At 49.7% G+C, this 17480-nt stretch overlaps 1 protein-coding gene across 1 annotated transcript in view; it reads left to right on the top strand.

Moving 5' to 3' along the window:
* The window catches only part of LOC311234054 (netrin receptor UNC5B-like), a 159006-nt gene that overhangs the window by 71666 nt on the left and 69860 nt on the right, over positions 1–17480 (top strand). The window contains 1 exon segment of the mRNA XM_084321146.1: positions 14110–14213. Coding sequence (XP_084177272.1) covers positions 14110–14213 — 104 coding nt within the window.

Here is a 17480-nt window from a genome sequence, read left to right as displayed (position 1 = left end):
CCTATCTGACTGTCTCCTCTCTGACTGTCTCCTCTCTGACTGTCTCCTCTCTGACTGTCTCCTCTCTGACTGTGTCTCCTCTCTGACTGTCTCCTCTCTGACTGTCTCCTCTCTGACTGTGTCTCCTCTCTGACTGTGTCTCTCTGACTGTGTGTCTTCTCTCTGACTGTCTCCTCTCTGACTGTGTGTCTCCTCTCTGACTGTCTCCTCTCTGACTGTGTGTCTTCTCTCTGACTGTCTCCTCTCTGACTGTGTGTCTTCTCTCTGACTGTGTCTCCTCTCTGACTGTGTCTCCTCTCTGACTGTGTCTCCTCTCTGACTGTGTCTCCTCTCTGACTGTCTCCTCTCTGACTGTGTCTCCTCTCTGACTGTCTCTTCTCTGACTGTGTCTCCTCTCTAACTGTGTCTCTCTGACTGTGTCTCCTCTCTGACTGTCTCCTCTCTGACTGTCTCCTCTCTAACTGTGTCTCTCTGACTGTGTGTCTCCTCTCTGACTGTGTGTCTCCTCTCTGACTGTGTGTCTCCTCTCTGACTGTGTGTCTCCTCTCTGACTGTGTGTCTCCTCTCTGACTGTGTGTCTCCTCTCTGACTGTCTCCTCTCTGACTGTCTCTTCTCTGACTGTGTGTCTCCTCTCTGACTGTGTCTCCTCTCTGACTGTGTCTCCTCTCTGACTGTGTGTCTCATCTCTGACTGTGTGTCTCCTCTCTGACTGTCTGCTCTCTGACTGTCTCCTCTCTGACTGTCTCCTCTCTGACTGTGTCTCCTCTCTGACTGTCTCCTCTCTGACTGTGTGTCTCCTCTCTGACTGTCTCCTCTCTGACTGTGTCTCCTCTCTGACTGTGTGTCTCCTCTCTGACTGTGTGTCTCCTCTCTGACTGTGTGTCTCCTCTCTGACTGTCTCCTCTCTGACTGTCTCCTCTCTGACTGTCTCCTCTCTGACTGTCTCCTCTCTGACTGTGTATCTCTGACTGTCTCCTCTCTGACTGTGTATCTCTGACTGTCTCCTATCTGACTGTCTCCTCTCTGACTGTCTCCTCTCTGACTGTCTCCTCTCTGACTGTGTGTCTCTGACTGTCTCCTATCTGACTGTCTCCTCTCTGACTGTCTCCTCTCTGACTGTCTCCTCTCTGACTGTCTCCTCTCTGACTGTCTCCTCTCTGACTGTGTCTCCTCTCTGACTGTCTCCTCTCTGACTGTGTCTCCTCTCTGACTGTGTCTCTCTGACTGTGTCTCCTCTCTGACTGTGTGTCTCCTCTCTGACTGTCTCCTCTCTGACTGTCTCCTCTCTGACTGTCTCCTCTCTGACTGTGTCTCCTCTCTGACTGTCTCCTCTCTGACTGTCTCCTCTCTGACTGTGTCTCCTCTCTGACTGTGTCTCTCTGACTGTGTCTCCTCTCTGACTGTCTCCTCTCTGACTGTCTTCTCTCTGACTGTCTCCTCTCTGACTGTGTGTCTTCTCTCTGACTGTCTCCTCTCTGACTGTGTCCTCTCTGACTGTGTCTCCTCTCTGACTGTCTCTTCTCTGACTGTGTGTCTCCTCTCTAACTGTGTCTCTCTGACTGTGTCTCCTCTCTGACTGTCTCCTCTCTGACTGTGTGTCTCCTCTCTGACTGTCTCCTCTCTGACTGTCTCCTCTCTGACTGTGTGTCTCCTCTCTAACTGTGTCTCTCTGACTGTGTCTCTCTGACTGTGTGTCTCCTCTCTGACTGTGTGTCTCCTCTCTGACTGTGTGTCTCCTCTCTGACTGTGTGTCTCCTCTCTGACTGTGTGTCTCCTCTCTGACTGTGTGTCTCCTCTCTGACTGTGTGTCTCCTCTCTGACTGTGTGTCTCCTCTCTGACTGTCTCCTCTCTGACTGTCTCCTCTCTGACTGTCTCCTCTCTTACTGTGTGTCTCCTCTCTGACTGTCTCCTCTCTGACTGTGTGTCTCCTCTCTGACTGTCTCCTCTCTGACTGTGTCTCTCTAACTGTGTCTCCTCTCTGACTGTCTCTTCTCTGACTGTGTGTCTCCTCTCTGACTGTGTCTCTCTGACTGTGTGTCTCATCTCTGACTGTGTGTCTCCTCTCTGACTGTCTCCTCTCTGACTGTGTCTCCTCTCTGACTGTGTGTCTCCTCTCTGACTGTCTCCTCTCTGACTGTGTCTCCTCTCTGACTGTGTCTCCTCTCTGACTGTGTGTCTCCTCTCTGACTGTGTGTCTCCTCTCTGACTGTGTGTCTCCTCTCTGACTGTCTCCTCTCTGACTGTCTCCTCTCTGACTGTCTCCTCTCTGACTGTCTCCTCTCTGACTGTGTGTCTCCTCTCTGACTGTCTCCTCTCTGACTGTCTCCTCTCTGACTGTGTCTCCTCTCTGACTGTGTCTCCTCTCTGACTGTCTCCTCTCTGACTGTGTCCTCTCTGACTGTCTCCTCTCTGACTGTGTCCTCTCTGACTGTGTCTCCTCTCTGACTGTGTCTCCTCTCTGACTGTCTCCTCTCGGACTGTCTCCTCTCTGACTGTGTGTCTCCTCTCTGACTGTCTCCTCTCTGACTGTCTCCTCTCTGACTGTGTGTCTCCTCTCTGACTGTCTCCTCTCTGACTGTCTCCTCTCTGACTGTGTCTCCTCTCTGACTGTGTCCTCTCTGACTGTCTCCTCTCTGACTGTCTCCTCTCTGACTGTGTGTCTCCTCTCTGACTGTGTCTCCTCTCTGACTGTGTCTCCTCTCTGACTGTCTCCTCTCTGACTGTCTCCTCTCTGACTGTCTCCTCTCTGACTGTCTCCTCTCTGACTGTGTGTCCTCTCTGACTGTCTCCTCTCTGACTGTCTCCTCTCTGACTGTCTCCTCTCTGACTGTGTCTCCTCTCTGACTGTCTCCTCTCTGACTGTCTCCTCTCTGACTGTGTGTCTCCTCTCTGACTGTCTCCTCTCTGACTGTGTCTCCTCTCTGACTGTCTCCTCTCTGACTGTCTCCTCTCTGACTGTCTCCTCTCTGACTGTGTGTCTCCTCTCTGACTGTGTCTCCTCTCTGACTGTCTCCTCTCTGACTGTTTCTCTCTGACTGTCTCCTCTCTGACTGTGTGTCTCCTCTCTGACTGTGTGTCTCCTCTCTGACTGTGTGTCTCCTCTCTGACTGTGTGTCTCCTCTCTGACTGTCTCCTCTCTGACTGTGTGTCTCGTCTCTGACTGTGTGTCTCCTATCTGACTGTCTCCTCTCGGACTGTCTCCTCTCTGACTGTGTGTCTCCTCTCTGACTGTCTCCTCTCTGACTGTGTCTCTCTGACTGTGTCTCCTCTCTGACTGTGTATCTCTGACTGTCTCCTATCTGACTGTCTCCTCTCTGACTGTCTCCTCTCTGACTGTCTCCTCTCTGACTGTCTCCTCTCTGACTGTGTGTCTCTGACTGTCTCCTATCTGACTGTCTCCTCTCTGACTGTCTCCTCTCTGACTGTCTCCTCTCTGACTGTCTCCTCTCTGACTGTCTCCTCTCTGACTGTCTCCTCTCTGACTGTCTCCTCTCTGACTGTGTCTCCTCTCTGACTGTCTCCTCTCTGACTGTGTCTCCTCTCTGACTGTGTCTCTCTGACTGTGTCTCCTCTCTGACTGTGTGTCTCCTCTCTGACTGTCTCCTCTCTGACTGTCTCCTCTCTGACTGTCTCCTCTCTGACTGTGTCTCCTCTCTGACTGTCTCCTCTCTGACTGTCTCCTCTCTGACTGTGTCTCCTCTCTGACTGTGTCTCTCTGACTGTGTCTCCTCTCTGACTGTCTCCTCTCTGACTGTCTTCTCTCTGACTGTCTCCTCTCTGACTGTGTGTCTTCTCTCTGACTGTCTCCTCTCTGACTGTGTCCTCTCTGACTGTGTCTCCTCTCTGACTGTCTCTTCTCTGACTGTGTGTCTCCTCTCTAACTGTGTCTCTCTGACTGTGTCTCCTCTCTGACTGTCTCCTCTCTGACTGTGTGTCTCCTCTCTGACTGTCTCCTCTCTGACTGTCTCCTCTCTGACTGTGTGTCTCCTCTCTAACTGTGTCTCTCTGACTGTGTCTCTCTGACTGTGTGTCTCCTCTCTGACTGTGTGTCTCCTCTCTGACTGTGTGTCTCCTCTCTGACTGTGTGTCTCCTCTCTGACTGTGTGTCTCCTCTCTGACTGTGTGTCTCCTCTCTGACTGTGTGTCTCCTCTCTGACTGTCTCCTCTCTGACTGTCTCCTCTCTGACTGTCTCCTCTCTGACTGTCTCCTCTCTTACTGTCTCCTCTCTGACTGTGTGTCTCCTCTCTGACTGTCTCCTCTCTGACTGTGTGTCTCCTCTCTGACTGTCTCCTCTCTGACTGTGTGTCTCGTCTCTGACTGTCTCGTCTCTGACTGTCTCCTCTCTGACTGTGTGTCTCCTATCTGACTGTCTCCTCTCGGACTGTCTCCTCTCTGACTGTGTGTCTCCTCTCTGACTGTCTCCTCTCTGACTGTGTCTCTCTGACTGTGTCTCCTCTCTGACTGTGTATCTCTGACTGTCTCCTATCTGACTGTCTCCTCTCTGACTGTCTCCTCTCTGACTGTCTCCTCTCTGACTGTCTCCTCTCTGACTGTGTGTCTCTGACTGTCTCCTATCTGACTGTCTCCTCTCTGACTGTCTCCTCTCTGACTGTCTCCTCTCTGACTGTCTCCTCTCTGACTGTGTCTCCTCTCTGACTGTCTCCTCTCTGACTGTCTCCTCTCTGACTGTGTCTCCTCTCTGACTGTGTCTCTCTGACTGTGTGTCTTCTCTCTGACTGTCTCCTCTCTGACTGTGTGTCTCCTCTCTGACTGTCTCCTCTCTGACTGTGTGTCTTCTCTCTGACTGTCTCCTCTCTGACTGTGTGTCTTCTCTCTGACTGTGTCTCCTCTCTGACTGTGTCTCCTCTCTGACTGTGTCTCCTCTCTGACTGTGTCTCCTCTCTGACTGTCTCCTCTCTGACTGTGTCTCCTCTCTGACTGTCTCTTCTCTGACTGTGTCTCCTCTCTAACTGTGTCTCTCTGACTGTGTCTCCTCTCTGACTGTCTCCTCTCTGACTGTCTCCTCTCTAACTGTGTCTCTCTGACTGTGTGTCTCCTCTCTGACTGTGTGTCTCCTCTCTGACTGTGTGTCTCCTCTCTGACTGTGTGTCTCCTCTCTGACTGTGTGTCTCCTCTCTGACTGTGTGTCTCCTCTCTGACTGTCTCCTCTCTGACTGTCTCTTCTCTGACTGTGTGTCTCCTCTCTGACTGTGTCTCCTCTCTGACTGTGTCTCCTCTCTGACTGTGTGTCTCATCTCTGACTGTGTGTCTCCTCTCTGACTGTCTGCTCTCTGACTGTCTCCTCTCTGACTGTCTCCTCTCTGACTGTGTCTCCTCTCTGACTGTCTCCTCTCTGACTGTGTGTCTCCTCTCTGACTGTCTCCTCTCTGACTGTGTCTCCTCTCTGACTGTGTGTCTCCTCTCTGACTGTGTGTCTCCTCTCTGACTGTGTGTCTCCTCTCTGACTGTCTCCTCTCTGACTGTCTCCTCTCTGACTGTCTCCTCTCTGACTGTCTCCTCTCTGACTGTGTATCTCTGACTGTCTCCTCTCTGACTGTGTATCTCTGACTGTCTCCTATCTGACTGTCTCCTCTCTGACTGTCTCCTCTCTGACTGTCTCCTCTCTGACTGTGTGTCTCTGACTGTCTCCTATCTGACTGTCTCCTCTCTGACTGTCTCCTCTCTGACTGTCTCCTCTCTGACTGTCTCCTCTCTGACTGTCTCCTCTCTGACTGTGTCTCCTCTCTGACTGTCTCCTCTCTGACTGTGTCTCCTCTCTGACTGTGTCTCTCTGACTGTGTCTCCTCTCTGACTGTGTGTCTCCTCTCTGACTGTCTCCTCTCTGACTGTCTCCTCTCTGACTGTCTCCTCTCTGACTGTGTCTCCTCTCTGACTGTCTCCTCTCTGACTGTCTCCTCTCTGACTGTGTCTCCTCTCTGACTGTGTCTCTCTGACTGTGTCTCCTCTCTGACTGTCTCCTCTCTGACTGTCTTCTCTCTGACTGTCTCCTCTCTGACTGTGTGTCTTCTCTCTGACTGTCTCCTCTCTGACTGTGTCCTCTCTGACTGTGTCTCCTCTCTGACTGTCTCTTCTCTGACTGTGTGTCTCCTCTCTAACTGTGTCTCTCTGACTGTGTCTCCTCTCTGACTGTCTCCTCTCTGACTGTGTGTCTCCTCTCTGACTGTCTCCTCTCTGACTGTCTCCTCTCTGACTGTGTGTCTCCTCTCTAACTGTGTCTCTCTGACTGTGTCTCTCTGACTGTGTGTCTCCTCTCTGACTGTGTGTCTCCTCTCTGACTGTGTGTCTCCTCTCTGACTGTGTGTCTCCTCTCTGACTGTGTGTCTCCTCTCTGACTGTGTGTCTCCTCTCTGACTGTGTGTCTCCTCTCTGACTGTGTGTCTCCTCTCTGACTGTCTCCTCTCTGACTGTCTCCTCTCTGACTGTCTCCTCTCTTACTGTCTCCTCTCTGACTGTGTGTCTCCTCTCTGACTGTCTCCTCTCTGACTGTGTGTCTCCTCTCTGACTGTCTCCTCTCTGACTGTGTCTCTCTAACTGTGTCTCCTCTCTGACTGTCTCTTCTCTGACTGTGTGTCTCCTCTCTGACTGTGTCTCTCTGACTGTGTGTCTCATCTCTGACTGTGTGTCTCCTCTCTGACTGTCTCCTCTCTGACTGTGTCTCCTCTCTGACTGTGTGTCTCCTCTCTGACTGTCTCCTCTCTGACTGTGTCTCCTCTCTGACTGTGTCTCCTCTCTGACTGTGTGTCTCCTCTCTGACTGTGTGTCTCCTCTCTGACTGTGTGTCTCCTCTCTGACTGTCTCCTCTCTGACTGTCTCCTCTCTGACTGTCTCCTCTCTGACTGTCTCCTCTCTGACTGTGTGTCTCCTCTCTGACTGTCTCCTCTCTGACTGTCTCCTCTCTGACTGTGTCTCCTCTCTGACTGTGTCTCCTCTCTGACTGTCTCCTCTCTGACTGTGTCCTCTCTGACTGTCTCCTCTCTGACTGTGTCCTCTCTGACTGTGTCTCCTCTCTGACTGTGTCTCCTCTCTGACTGTCTCCTCTCGGACTGTCTCCTCTCTGACTGTGTGTCTCCTCTCTGACTGTCTCCTCTCTGACTGTCTCCTCTCTGACTGTGTGTCTCCTCTCTGACTGTCTCCTCTCTGACTGTCTCCTCTCTGACTGTGTCTCCTCTCTGACTGTGTCCTCTCTGACTGTCTCCTCTCTGACTGTCTCCTCTCTGACTGTGTGTCTCCTCTCTGACTGTGTCTCCTCTCTGACTGTGTCTCCTCTCTGACTGTCTCCTCTCTGACTGTCTCCTCTCTGACTGTCTCCTCTCTGACTGTCTCCTCTCTGACTGTGTGTCCTCTCTGACTGTCTCCTCTCTGACTGTCTCCTCTCTGACTGTCTCCTCTCTGACTGTGTCTCCTCTCTGACTGTCTCCTCTCTGACTGTCTCCTCTCTGACTGTGTGTCTCCTCTCTGACTGTCTCCTCTCTGACTGTGTCTCCTCTCTGACTGTCTCCTCTCTGACTGTCTCCTCTCTGACTGTCTCCTCTCTGACTGTGTGTCTCCTCTCTGACTGTGTCTCCTCTCTGACTGTCTCCTCTCTGACTGTTTCTCTCTGACTGTCTCCTCTCTGACTGTGTGTCTCCTCTCTGACTGTGTGTCTCCTCTCTGACTGTGTGTCTCCTCTCTGACTGTGTGTCTCCTCTCTGACTGTCTCCTCTCTGACTGTGTGTCTCGTCTCTGACTGTCTCGTCTCTGACTGTCTCCTCTCTGACTGTGTGTCTCCTATCTGACTGTCTCCTCTCGGACTGTCTCCTCTCTGACTGTGTGTCTCCTCTCTGACTGTCTCCTCTCTGACTGTGTCTCTCTGACTGTGTCTCCTCTCTGACTGTGTATCTCTGACTGTCTCCTATCTGACTGTCTCCTCTCTGACTGTCTCCTCTCTGACTGTCTCCTCTCTGACTGTCTCCTCTCTGACTGTGTGTCTCTGACTGTCTCCTATCTGACTGTCTCCTCTCTGACTGTCTCCTCTCTGACTGTCTCCTCTCTGACTGTCTCCTCTCTGACTGTGTCTCCTCTCTGACTGTCTCCTCTCTGACTGTCTCCTCTCTGACTGTGTCTCCTCTCTGACTGTGTCTCTCTGACTGTGTGTCTTCTCTCTGACTGTCTCCTCTCTGACTGTGTGTCTCCTCTCTGACTGTCTCCTCTCTGACTGTGTGTCTTCTCTCTGACTGTCTCCTCTCTGACTGTGTGTCTTCTCTCTGACTGTGTCTCCTCTCTGACTGTGTCTCCTCTCTGACTGTGTCTCCTCTCTGACTGTGTCTCCTCTCTGACTGTCTCCTCTCTGACTGTGTCTCCTCTCTGACTGTCTCTTCTCTGACTGTGTCTCCTCTCTAACTGTGTCTCTCTGACTGTGTCTCCTCTCTGACTGTCTCCTCTCTGACTGTCTCCTCTCTAACTGTGTCTCTCTGACTGTGTGTCTCCTCTCTGACTGTGTGTCTCCTCTCTGACTGTGTGTCTCCTCTCTGACTGTGTGTCTCCTCTCTGACTGTGTGTCTCCTCTCTGACTGTGTGTCTCCTCTCTGACTGTCTCCTCTCTGACTGTCTCTTCTCTGACTGTGTGTCTCCTCTCTGACTGTGTCTCCTCTCTGACTGTGTCTCCTCTCTGACTGTGTGTCTCATCTCTGACTGTGTGTCTCCTCTCTGACTGTCTGCTCTCTGACTGTCTCCTCTCTGACTGTCTCCTCTCTGACTGTGTCTCCTCTCTGACTGTCTCCTCTCTGACTGTGTGTCTCCTCTCTGACTGTCTCCTCTCTGACTGTGTCTCCTCTCTGACTGTGTGTCTCCTCTCTGACTGTGTGTCTCCTCTCTGACTGTGTGTCTCCTCTCTGACTGTCTCCTCTCTGACTGTCTCCTCTCTGACTGTCTCCTCTCTGACTGTCTCCTCTCTGACTGTCTCCTCTCTGACTGTCTCCTCTCTGACTGTCTCCTCTCTGACTGTGTCTCCTCTCTGACTGTCTCCTCTCTGACTGTCTCCTCTCTGACTGTGTCTCCTCTCTGACTGTGTCTCCTCTCTGACTGTCTCCTCTCTGACTGTGTCCTCTCTGACTGTCTCCTCTCTGACTGTGTCCTCTCTGACTGTGTCTCCTCTTTGACTGTGTCTCCTCTCTGACTGTCTCCTCTCGGACTGTCTCCTCTCTGACTGTGTGTCTCCTCTCTGACTGTGTCCTCTCTGACTGTGTCTCCTCTTTGACTGTGTCTCCTCTCTGACTGTCTCCTCTCTGACTGTCTCCTCTCTGACTGTCTCCTCTCTGACTGTCTCCTCTCTGACTGTGTGTCTCCTCTCTGACTGTGTCTCCTCTCTGACTGTGTCTCCTCTCTGACTGTCTCCTCTCTGACTGTCTCCTCTCTGACTGTGTCTCCTCTCTGACTGTGTCTCCTCTCTGACTGTCTCCTCTCTGACTGTCTCCTCTCTGACTGTCTCCTCTCTGACTGTCTCCTCTCTGACTGTGTCTCCTCTCTGACTGTCTCCTCTCTGACTGTCTCCTCTCTGACTGTCTCCTCTCTGACTGTCTCCTCTCTGACTGTCTCCTCTCTGACTGTCTCCTCTCTGACTGTCTCCTCTCTGACTGTGTCTCCTCTCTGACTGTCTCCTCTCTGACTGTCTCCTCTCTGACTGTCTCCTCTCTGACTGTCTCCTCTCTGACTGTCTCCTCTCTGACTGTGTCTCCTCTCTGACTGTCTCCTCTCTGACTGTCTCCTCTCTGACTGTGTCCTCTCTGACTGTCTCCTCTCTGACTGTCTCCTCTCTGACTGTCTCCTCTCTGACTGTCTCCTCTCTGACTGTGTCTCCTCTCTGACTGTCTCCTCTCTGACTGTGTGTCTCTGACTGGCTCCTCTCTGACTGTCTCCTCTCTGACTGTGTCTCCTCTCTGACTGTGTGTCTCCTCTCTGACTGTCCCCTCTCTGACTGTCTCCTCTCTGACTGTCTCCTCTCTGACTGTGTCTCCTCTCTGACTGTCTCCTATCTGACTGTGTGTCTCCTCTCTGACTGTCTCCTCTCTGACTGTGTGTCTCCTCTCTGACTGTGTGTCTCCTCTCTGACTGTCTCCTCTCTGACTGATTGTTAATATTTATAGTTTTTAGAGTTTTGTGCGTACCAACTGTTGGTGCATTTAATGTATATGACCGTCAGTCACTCATAGACATTGGATTACGGGAAACTTACCAACTGGATTACTCGCTGGATCAGCTTTCCGAACCACATCAATGGCCTGAAGAAATCCTCCGGAGATTAGGACCAGACCCTTTGTTCCCAGAGCCCAGGAAAAGACGACGAGGAAAGAGGGCTGGGATCCGAAACAGGCTGAGATCCAGACGACACCGTACACCACTTCCCAGTATATTGCTAGCCAATGTACAATCAATAGACAATAAACTGGATGACATCCGAGCAAGGATTCAATATCAAAGAGACGTTAGGGACTGCAATGTCCTTTGCTTCACCGAAACATGGCTGACGCCGGAGGTTCCAGATCACGCGATTCAACCAGCGGATCACTTCTTTATCCATAGAAAGGATCGGTCATCATCAGAGTCCGGTAAACAACGTGGAGGAGGTATTGCCTTCATGTTTAACAAAAATTGGAGTGATCCAACGAACGTGAAGGAATTATCCAACCACTGCTCCCCAGAACTGGAATATATAACCATCAAGTGTCGTCCTTTCTTCCTCCCGAGGGAGTTAACGGCGATCGTCCTGATCGGAGTGTATATTCCACCACAAGCCAGCAACAAGGTTGCGCTCTCCAGACTACACGACGAGGTAAATAGAATACAAGTGGCTAACGTTAACGCCGCCATTTTAGTACTGGGAGATTTCAATAGCGCCAATCTGAGAAAGGTATTGCCCGACTTCTATCAGCATGTGACTTGCAACACCAGAGGCGGTAACATCCTAGATCACTGTTACACGCAATTTAAAGGTGGCTACAAGGCTCATTCTGATAGTGGCTTCGGTAAGTCAGATCACGCATCAATTTTTCTTTCACCAAAGTATAGACAGAGAATTAAAAGTACTCCCGTAGTCTCGCGAGAGGTGCAGAAATGGGATGTGACGTCAGAGGATACGATCCGGTCAGTGTTTCACAACACAGACTGGAATGTGTTCCGCGACACAGATAACATTAATGCCTACACGGAGACAGTGCTGGACTATGTTTGTACTAGGGTGAAAGAAACAATCCCCACTACCAAAATGAAAGTTTACCCAAATCAAAAACCCTGGGTAGACAAATCCGTCCGTGAAGCTCTGAGAGAGCGCACCAAAGCATACAACGACGGCCTAGAGGCAGGCAACATGAATGACCACAAGGTGGCGCGATACAACGTAAGGAGGACTGTGTCAGAGGCCAAACGACGCTACAGGGATAAAATTGAACTCCAGTTTGAACAAGCTGACTCTAGAGCTATGTGGCAGGGGCTCAAAACGATGACAGACTACAAAGGCGCCTCCCTCAAACTGAACAGTGACATCTCCTTAGCAAATGACCTCAATACCTTCTATGCGAGGTTTGATGCTGGTAATAACAACACCAGCTCACAAGCCTCTGCAATGGGGGGGGGGGGGTCGGCTGCTGATGGAGGCGCAGTGTTCAGGGTAACAGAGCATGAGGTGAGGCGGACCTTTAAAAAAGTGAATATCAGGAAGGCAGCAGGTCCAGACGGCATCCCCGGCCGCGTCCTAAAAGTCTGTGCCGACCAACTGGCCCCAGTATTCACTGACATATTTAACCTGTCCTTAGAACAGGCTGTCATCCCCACCTGCCTGAAGAAGTCCACTATTATCCCTGTACCCAAAAAATCCAAGCCTGCTTGCCTCAACGACTACCGCCCTGTAGCTCTCACCTCCATAGCCATGAAGTGCTTCGAGAAGCTAGTAAAGGGCTACATCTGCTCCTCCCTCCCCATCAACATGGACCCCCTGCAATTTGCATACCGCCCCAACAGGTCCACGGAGGACGCCATATCCCATGTGCTGCACACAGCAGCATCACACCTGGACAAGAGGCAGGGGAACTATGTGAGAATGCTATTCATCGACTACAGCTCGGCATTCAATACCATAGTCCCCTCCATACTCATAGCCAAGCTCAGGGACCTGGGCTTGGGCTATGACCTCTGCCAGTGGGTCTTGGACTTCCTGACTGGCAGACCCCAGGTGGTGAGAGCAGGCAACTGCACCTCCTCATCCATCACCCTCAACATAGGGGCCCCCCAGGGCTGTGTTCTGAGTCCCCTCCTCTACTCCCTGTACACACACGACTGTGTGGCTCAGCGGAGTAGCAATACAATCGTCAAATTTGCTGACGACACAGTGGTGGTGGGCCTGATCTCTGCCAACGACGAGAGGGCCTACCTGGAAGAGGTCAAGGTCCTGGCGGGATGGTGCCAGGAAAACAGCCTCTCCCTGAACGTCAGCAAAACAAAGGAGATGATTGTGGACTTCAGGAGGTCGGGGGTCAAGGACTACAGCCCCCTCAGCATCGACGGGGCACCGGTTGAGAGAGTCAACAGCTTCAAGTACCTCGGAGCCTACATATCCGAGGACTTGACATGGACCACACACATTAACAGTGTGGTGAAGAAGGCACGACAACGCCTCTACTTCCTCAGGCGCCTAAGGAAGTTCCAAGTCAGCCAGAAGATCCTTAAGAACTTCTACTCATGTACAATAGAGAGCATCTTGACCGGCAACATCACCTCCTGGTTTGGGAATAGCACTGCAAAAGACCGAAGCAGACTACAAAGAGTGACACGTGCAGCCGAACGCACAATTGGAGGGGGGCTCCCCACCCTCCAGAACATTTACTACAAGCGTTGCAAGGGCAAGGCTAAGAGAATCATTAAAGACTCCAGTCACCCGAACAACTGCCTCTTTGAACTGCTGCGGTCAGGCAAGCGATACCGGAGTCTCAAGGCGAGCACAGAAAGACTCAGAAGTAGCTTCTATCCCCAGGCCATCAGGCTGCTAAACGAACAATGAATGAACACTACACAACAACAACCACCAAACGCACATAGCACACACATCCACACGCACACACTCACTTTAAACAAACACACTGTAGCACCCACTCCACACACTTTATAGCACACACCCACTTTAAACAAACACACTGTAGCACCCACTCCCCACACTTTATATTTATGGATGAAGGATTGCACTACAACTCGTACACCTTACTGTAAATTGTACCTAAAATTGTACCTCATCCCATTTCTGCTTTGCACTAGATAGTACTGTACATTAGTACACTGCATAGTATTGTGTATTGTATATTATATGGTAACTCAGAACATTGTACATATGTCTATACCGAACACTGTGACCTCATTCTCTTCTTCTAAATTCATGCTATATTATGTTATTATGTTATTTGATACTATCTTGTCTAGCACAGTCTCTGGAGCGTAACAGTAAGAAGCATTTTGTATGAAAGTATTCTGTACTTCTGTATGACAACTATTAAAGAACTTGAACTTGAACTTGACTGTGTGTCTCCTCTCTGACTGTCTCCTCTCTGACTGTGTGTCTCCTCTCTGACTGTGTCCTCTCTGACTGTGTGTCTCCTCTCTGACTGTGTCCTCTCTGACTGTGTATCTCCTCTCTGACTGTGTCTCCTCTCTGACTGTCTCCTCTCTGACTGTGTGTCTCCTCTCTGACTGTCTCCTCTCTGACTGTGTCTCCTCTCTGACTGTGTCTCCTCTCTGACTGTCTCCTCTCTGACTGTCTCCTCTCTGACTGTGTCTCCTCTCTGACTGTGTCTCCTCTCTGACTGTCTCCTCTCTGACTGTCTCCTCTCTGACTGTGTGTCTCATCTCTGACTGTCTCCTCTCTGACTGTGTGTCTCCTCTCTGACTGTCTCCTCTCTGACTGTCTCCTCTCTGACTGTGTCTCCTCTCTGACTGTCTCCTCTCTGACTGTCTCCTCTCTGACTGTGTCTCCTCTCTGACTGTCTCCTCTCTGACTGTCTCCTCTCTGACTGTGTGTCTCCTCTCTGACTGTCTCCTCTCTGACTGTGTGTCTCCTCTCCTCTCCAGACCTGAGGAAGAACTTCGAGCAGGAGCCTTTGGGACGGGAGGTGCGTCTGGAGCAGGAGGTCCTGCTACAGTGTCACCCCCCAGAGGGCATCCCCCCCGCAGAGGTACCTAACCCTCCTCCCTCCCATGGCTCCATGTGTTTACATTTACATTTAGCTGACGCTTTTATCCAAAGTATACAATTGTAAAGCAGGAGGGTTAGACCTCTGGCAGCTAAGGGTAAGTGGTATTGTTCATCTAGCAGTGCTGAACTTGAGTGTATAGTAGTATAGACTTATTAGTAGGGATGCTCGATATTGGCTTTTTTACCGATACCGATATTCCGATATTGTCCAACTCTTAATTTCCGATACCGATATCAACCGATATCAACCGATACCGATATATGCAGGGTTCCCCCCCCCCCCCCCAAAAAACGGAATAATTTCAGGTAACTAATAATTTCACTGGATATATATATAACAAATATTGTTATTGTTTTTTTTTTTTTTTTAACCGATATTTTCCGATATCACATTTTACTGCCGATATCGGCCGATAATATCGGTCGGCCGATAATATCGGACATCCCTACTTATTAGCATAGTAGGTAGTAGTATAGGCACAGTAGTATAGTACATACTAGTAAAAGACAGTAAGAGAGTTTTAAATTTTTCTTTTTATATATATATATATATATATATATATTCTTTTACCCTCACGAAATGTGATGACTTTTCCTAGATTGACCCCAACATTAGAAAAAGTGAAATGTTGCCTTTATTCATATGTCCATGTAAGCTGTACAAAAAAAGGTACCAATGTTGTCAAAATGACCCGACAGTCAAATTGAGTTGAAACACCACAAAAATGTGAGAATGCTTTAGTTCTGTTTAAGATCAATCAGTAGCAGACATGAGAGTGTAAAACACATACTGTGTTCTGCAGGTGTAAGAAATGTATCTGCAAAGGCTGTGCACTTGCATACTGCCCTACATGTGCTAATTAGTTGACTGAGTTATGGTCATTTTTGTTTTGTATATTTTATTACATTGTTCACTGACAAAAAAAATGACTTATTGGGATGAATACAAAAAATGCATTCAAAACTACTTTAGGCACATTTCTGCTACTTTCTTAGGCTATAGAAATACTATACTTTACAAATATTGCTTACCAACTACACAGTAAAAGATAATACAATTGACTGTCATAGAAACGAGCAGGCACGTGCACACATAGAGCCCAAGGGGTGCTTGAGCACCTGCCCTTTTGAGCCTCATAAAAAAGTGCCCTTTAAAAAAAAAATTATACTACATTTTTTTTACTGTTACGCATATAGACTGCCCTTCCAACTGAACATTTCAGGATAGAATCAAAATATTAGGTAAAGAGAGAGAGATGCCCCGTATTCCATTGCAGTTTGCACGGCCTCCTCAGCATGCCTCTCCGCGGACCTCCAGTATATATTTTATGCATAGCGTGGGTGGTGATGATGATGATGATGATGATGATGATGATGATGATGATGATGATGATGATGATGATGATGATGATGATAGAAACCGCTGTGACCCACACAGTTGAATGCTGGTATTACACTCATTAAGGGACACAAAGAAGTCAAGTCAATTTGGGAATCTCAAATACAAATCGGGATTGGAATAAAAAATGCATTTATAAGTCAAGTCAAGAGTCAAGTCAAGAGTTTTATTTGTCACGGCATACAAGTATACAATGAAATGCGGGTGGTCTTGCCCGCAACGATGTGCAATACAGTGGTACAACATATAATAGAATTAGGGATGCTCGATATTGGCTTTTTTACCGATACCGATATTCCGATATTGTCCAACTCTTAATTTCCGATACCGATATCAACCGATATCAACCGATACCGATATATGCAGGGTTTCCCCTCCTAAAAAACTGAATAATTTCAGGTAACTAATAATTTCACTGGATATATATATAACAAATATTGTTATTGTTTTTCTTTTTTTTTTTAAACCGATACCGATATTTTCCGATATCACATTTTACTGCCGATATCGGTCGGCCGATAATATCGGACATCCCTAAATAGAATCCAATAAAAAACAACATTGTGCAATAAACAGGTAACAGGTAACATGGTGGGACATCTCGGTATCTGTACATAGTTATTTACAGAGCATATAGGACATGCTGGGTCCTTTGGTAGTGCAATACACTGTTACTGTTGTTATACTATTTTTAAAGTGACCTTTCCTTTTTGGCCATAAGTGTGGGCGTGTGCGGCATGAGTGTGTGCCTGCTCATGTTAAAGTGGCTGCTAGTGTGTGAGCGTGCACAGCGTGCGTGTCGTGTGTGTGCTCATGTGTGCTTGTGTGTGAAAAGTTCAGTGTTCTGTGGCACTCAGTGTTCATTGTTCAAGGCTTTGATGGCCTGGGGGAAGAAGCTGAGCCGAAGCCTCTCTGTCCTAGTAGCTGGGGTTCGCAGGCGTCTGCCTGACCTCAGCAGCTGGAACAGGCTGTTATTGGGGTGGTGGGGGTCTTTCATTATTCTGCAGGCTCTGGATTTGCACCTCTTGTTGTATAGAACCTGCAGGGGAGGTAGTGCAATACTCGTGGTACGCTTGGCTGAGCGCACCACTCTCTGTAGGGCCTTCTTGTCCTGTGCCGTGCTGTTTCCATACCAGGCAGTGATGTTTCCAGTCAAGATGCTCTCTACAGCTCCGGAGTAGAAGGACTGGAGTATCTTCCCAGATACTCTGAACTTCCTTAACTGTCTCAGGTGGTAGAGGCGCTGCTTCGCCTTTTTTACGACTGTGTCTATGTGTGTTGACCATGTCAGATCCTCTGAGATGTGGACCCCCAGGTACTTAAAGCTGCTCACCCTGTCCACGGTAGCCCCGTTTATCATCAGTGGTGTGTGTGTCTCCTGCTGTCCTCTCCTATAATCCACGATCAGCTCCTTGGTTTTACCAATGTTCAGGAGCAGGCTGTTGTCCTGGCACCAGCGTTCCAGTACCTCAACCTCCTCCCGGTAGGCCTTCTCCTCGTTGTCCGAGATCAGCCCCACCACCACCGTGTCGTCTGCAAACTTCACTATGGAGTTGGAGCTGAACTTGGCCACACAATCGTGTGTGTAGAGTGAGTACAGCAGGGGGCTCAGAACACAGCCCTGGGGGGACCCGATGCTCAGGGTGATGGTGTTGGAGGTCTGACCCCCCACCCTGACCGCCTGGGGTCTTTCACTCAGAAAGTCCAGTACCCAGGCGCTCAGGGCGGAGCTCAGACCCAGCTCGATCAGCTTGTCCACCAGTCTGGTGGGGACTATGGTGTTGAACGCTGAGCTGTAGTCAATGAACAACAGTCTCACATAGCCCCCCTTCTGATGGTCAAGGTGAG

The sequence above is a fragment of the Notolepis coatsorum genome (genome assembly GCF_963971535.1).
Source record: "Notolepis coatsorum genome assembly, chromosome: 9".
In the NCBI taxonomy this organism is placed as follows: domain Eukaryota; kingdom Metazoa; phylum Chordata; class Actinopteri; order Aulopiformes; family Paralepididae; genus Notolepis; species Notolepis coatsorum.
The sequence above is the reverse complement of the archived record's forward strand: the minus strand, read 5'-3'. Positions and strand labels throughout refer to the sequence as shown.